General features: G+C 57.2%; 1 protein-coding gene across 1 annotated transcript in view; it reads right to left on the minus strand.

Annotated features, from left to right (window-relative positions):
* The window catches only part of GSS (glutathione synthetase), a gene marked incomplete at its 5' end in the record, with an annotated part of 7630 nt that extends 4395 nt beyond the window's left edge, over positions 1-3235 (minus strand). The window contains 4 exon segments of the mRNA XM_010142655.1: positions 205-321; positions 478-617; positions 1110-1185; positions 3090-3235. Of these exon segments, the coding sequence (XP_010140957.1) occupies positions 205-321; positions 478-617; positions 1110-1185; positions 3090-3235 (479 nt within the window).
* Between the last annotated feature and the right edge of the window lie 775 nt (positions 3236-4010).

Raw genomic sequence — 4010 nt, forward strand, 5'->3', positions numbered from 1 at the left:
TCCCAAACCAGGGCGGGGCGGGAGGAACAGCGAGCTCTGTGCAGGGCTCTGAACCCCACCACTCCTCCAGGGCCCTCAGCACCTCCCTGCCCCTGTGACAGAGCAGCCTTGGGTGCTGAAATCACGGCACTGCCCTCCCGAGGGTGCCATGGACTTTCTGAGAGCAGCTTGACAAGAAACGCAGCCTCCAGCACCTCCCCTCACCTCGGAGAGCCGTAGAGCTCCCAGGCTTTCGCGATACCCAACGCAAGCCCCCGCGACGGGTTGTTGGGCAGCAGGCGCGACGCCTCCTTGGACTTTCCCAGCACTTTCAGCACCCGCCTGTGGAACAACAACAAATAACGTCTGTAAATACCACGAAAGGCCCTGACCAGACTGAGAGAGCAGGAGTTTGGAGAGCAGGCAAAGACAGAGAGCAGCAGACCCTCGGTAGAGCTGCTGCGGCGCCAGCAGCACAGGCCAGAGCCACTCCCTTACCCGTGGACCGCCGGGGTGCGGGAGGTGAGGCCTCCGAAGCTGGCAGCAATGGTGTTTATTTCGATCTGCTTCAGAGCTGGCGTCCCATCCGCCCCGCAGTCAAACATGTAATCTGAGCGGTTTATGCCTAAAAACACAGACTGCAACAGAGGGGAGGGGAGGTGGGTTCTCCTGCTGCCTTTAACTGTGAATCCTCTCAATGGCCTCGCTTCCAAACCCTCCTGGGGCAGATCCAGTCCCCCTGATTTCGATAAAAGCCCCTGCAAGACATGTCTGGGGGTGCTTTGGCCCCGACTCAGGGCCCACAGCCCTGCTCCTTAACAACCCTCAGGAGAGTCAAGGGGCTTCTGCAGGGACAGCCCATCCAGTGTCAGACCCAAACCGGCGAAGGTCAAAGTCAAAGCACATTAAACCCTCCCAGTTAAGGGCTGAGTTTCCAGCAGCACGAACTAAAGGGCACGGCTGCCAAACAGGGCGAGGTCCTGAGCTTACGGGCTGTAACCGTGACATCGTGGCACGGGGAGCGACCAGCCTGGTTAGGGGACATTTCTAGCCCGCAGTAGCAAGCTCGCAGACAGAGCGGGCAGTGCCGGGGGACACGGCTGGGGACAGCTGGGGCTCCTCCACTGTACCTGAGCCAGGCCTTCCTCCAGCACTTGCACATGGATTCTGAAGAGTCGAGCTGTGAAGTCATCCACCTTGATGGTGCTGTAGAGAAAGACAGACCTGATCAGCCCCCTGTAACGAAGCGCATGTAAGACAGAGAGCAGTTGTAAACCAGAAACACGGATTTATTGCAATCAATCTGCTCGGCACTCGTTTTTCCTAACAGGTTCAGAAATGCCAGTTTAGGGAATTTTACTGCACGACCACTTATACAAAACCATGAGATCTACCCCAAGGGAAGATTACCAAAAAGGCACACCAGCCATGTGAAAGTGGAGAAATCTCCCACTTCGTAACATCAGGCAAACCGCTTACCAGTTCCGAGGTAAAGCGTCGCTTAATTCCAAGGAATACATCCAAAGGCGTCCCAAATTGGAGAAAAATCCTTGGAAAGTAACCGGGAGAGGCGTCCTGCCTCCCAGGGAGAGATTTGCTCTGCTAGCCAGAGCGTGCGCGGCTAGAGAAAAAAAACAGCTCAAAACGGCTCTGCGTGCTTGCCCCGTTTTATACCTATTGTGCCTGGGACGAGACACAGAGTCAGTATCTTTTGGAACAAGCCCAGGCTTGTTTCAAGTTTCTTTTCTCCTGTTTGCCCCACTGGCGCCAGCCAACCCTCTGCGGAAATGGGAAGGGGGAAGGAAAGGGATGACCGTCCTTTGTCTAAAGTGCTCAGAGAGAGAGGAAAGAACTGCGGGGGGCTTGTTCCGCCACAGCCCCTTACGCCGTTACATTGATTCCGTTCGGGAAAAAGCCCTGCTAGGACATTCCCAGCACAAACAGCAGGGCTGGGGCCAGACCAAGCCCTGCAGCGCTGCTGAGCATCTCGCCTTGAACACGCACTTCATCAGGGGCCACGGAGTGTAACCATAACGCAGCCCCCGTCTGCCCAGCACAGCCCTGCGGCAAACCCGCCGCTGCAGCAGGGCAGAGAGACAGGACGAGCCAGAGCAAAGGCACGCGGCAGGACCCTGCAGACACAGGGAGGAAATCACAAGTCCGTGCCTGCGCACACACGCTTTCACAGAAGCAGCTACACGCGCTTCATCCAACTCCCCCTTCCCTGCTGGGCTCTGAATCCCGCACGCGGCGGTACCGAGCCCTTTGGCGGCTCTGCCAGGGCAGCTCTGGCTTTTACCCAGCATCCAGAACCCCTGAGGTAACCGTGAGCGGCACCTTCACGGATCTTGCCGGGACACTGCGCGGGAGGCGGCTCGGGCACGCGCCCACGTGCACGCAAACCCCAGGCGCTGCATTCCTTAACCACGGGTGTAAACGTGCCCACACGCACTCTGGCTGCAGCCAGCTCTGGAGCATTAAAACAGCTCGGAGGGATCAGGCTTTTGCAAATCAAGAAGGATGCTGGAAAACAGTCTCTTTTGCTCTGTCCTGGGGCTGGAGAGCCAGCGGCAGCTGGAAGGAAAATGGGCTTTTTGGAAACATCAGCCCTCAGATTATGGGGGCCTCAGTCAGGGATGGTCACTCCAGCACAGGGCAACAGCCACAGATAAATCCAGCTCCTGAGCCAGAGGTGAACTGTCCTCCAGCACGCAGAGCTCGCCTGTCACCTCCTGGCATGGCAGGGAAAGCAGAAGACATGGGTAGGTGTGAGGGAAGGACACACACCAGCTCTTCATCGCCAAGGGCAGGCAGCAGAGCTGCCACAGAGACTGAAATCGCCATGCAGACTGAAGGGGACTAAATCCAGGACACCAAGAAGCCTCCAGCAATTTGAATTTAAGGCCAAAGGAGACCCCAAAACACCAAGACTGGCTGGAAATTATTCTTAGGACAAATAATGCAGCAAAGACGACAATTTCTGCAGCTGTCAGAGTTTCTGCAGGAGTGCCTGCCTCAGCCTGAGGGGCCTGAAGGCAGGAACGCCTGAAAGGTGACAAATGCTTCGTATTTACAGTATTTCATTAAAATGCAACACACAAGAAGGTTACCTGGCCAGAGTCCGCTCCAGAAACTCCTTGTTTTGACTAATAGCATCCACCAGCAGGTTGAAATCTTGCTGCACAGCGTACGCTTGTTCGAACAGGGCGCTAGGTACTGCAGAGGGGAGCAGCGTGAAGGGAGCGTAATTCACCACCTGCAAACAAGGAGGCAGCGGCGGAGCAGTCAGGTCTATGCAGCTTAAGTGGGGATAAAGAAGTGCTTCCTCATCTGAAGCCAGCCCTGAAACCACCCTCAACGCCAAAATATTACACCAGAGGGAAGTTCCCAATTCACGTTTTTGCATGTGGCACTGGCAGTGAGATTGGCCTCTCCAACCAGGCTCCCTCTTCCTCCTGCCCTTCGAGGTTTCCACAGAACCCTGACCTGACCACGGGGCTGCCATCAAGGAGCAGCCCCCATGGTCGAGACCTCCCTCCTTGTGCCCCCAGTGCAGCTGCCTTCTTGCCCCCAGGCTCCTCAGGGACCTGTCCCCGATGGTGTCCTGCCCCTCTCGCACAGGGGAACTTCCTCTGAGACACCTTCACGGCATCACCCTCCAACAAGCCAAGCTCCCCACCAGCACCCCTGCCCCAGTCAGCTGCCAGAGACCCACCAGAGGTAATCTCATGCAGCAGCCACCCCTGTGCCCTCGTCCCAATCACCCTCCCAGCACCTCCCAGCTGTGGGGCTGACTTACAGCTGGGAGCATGCCAAAACCAGAGGCCCCCTCTGCAAGACACTCTCCCGGCTCAGAGGACCCCAGTGGCGTTGGAAGGCTGGTGCAAAAGGAACTGTATCACAGAGTCACGGGCTGGGCTGGAAGGGACCTTTACGGCGATCTAGTCCAAGCCCCTGCAGCGAGCAGGGCTGTCTCTCGGGGCGATGCTCTCAGGAGCAGGACGGTGCGAGTTAAAGCCCCCAGGTCAGCC

Source organism: Buceros rhinoceros, unplaced genomic scaffold (genome assembly GCF_000710305.1).
Source record: "Buceros rhinoceros silvestris isolate BGI_N320 unplaced genomic scaffold, ASM71030v1 scaffold1239, whole genome shotgun sequence".
NCBI lineage: Eukaryota > Metazoa > Chordata > Aves > Bucerotiformes > Bucerotidae > Buceros > Buceros rhinoceros.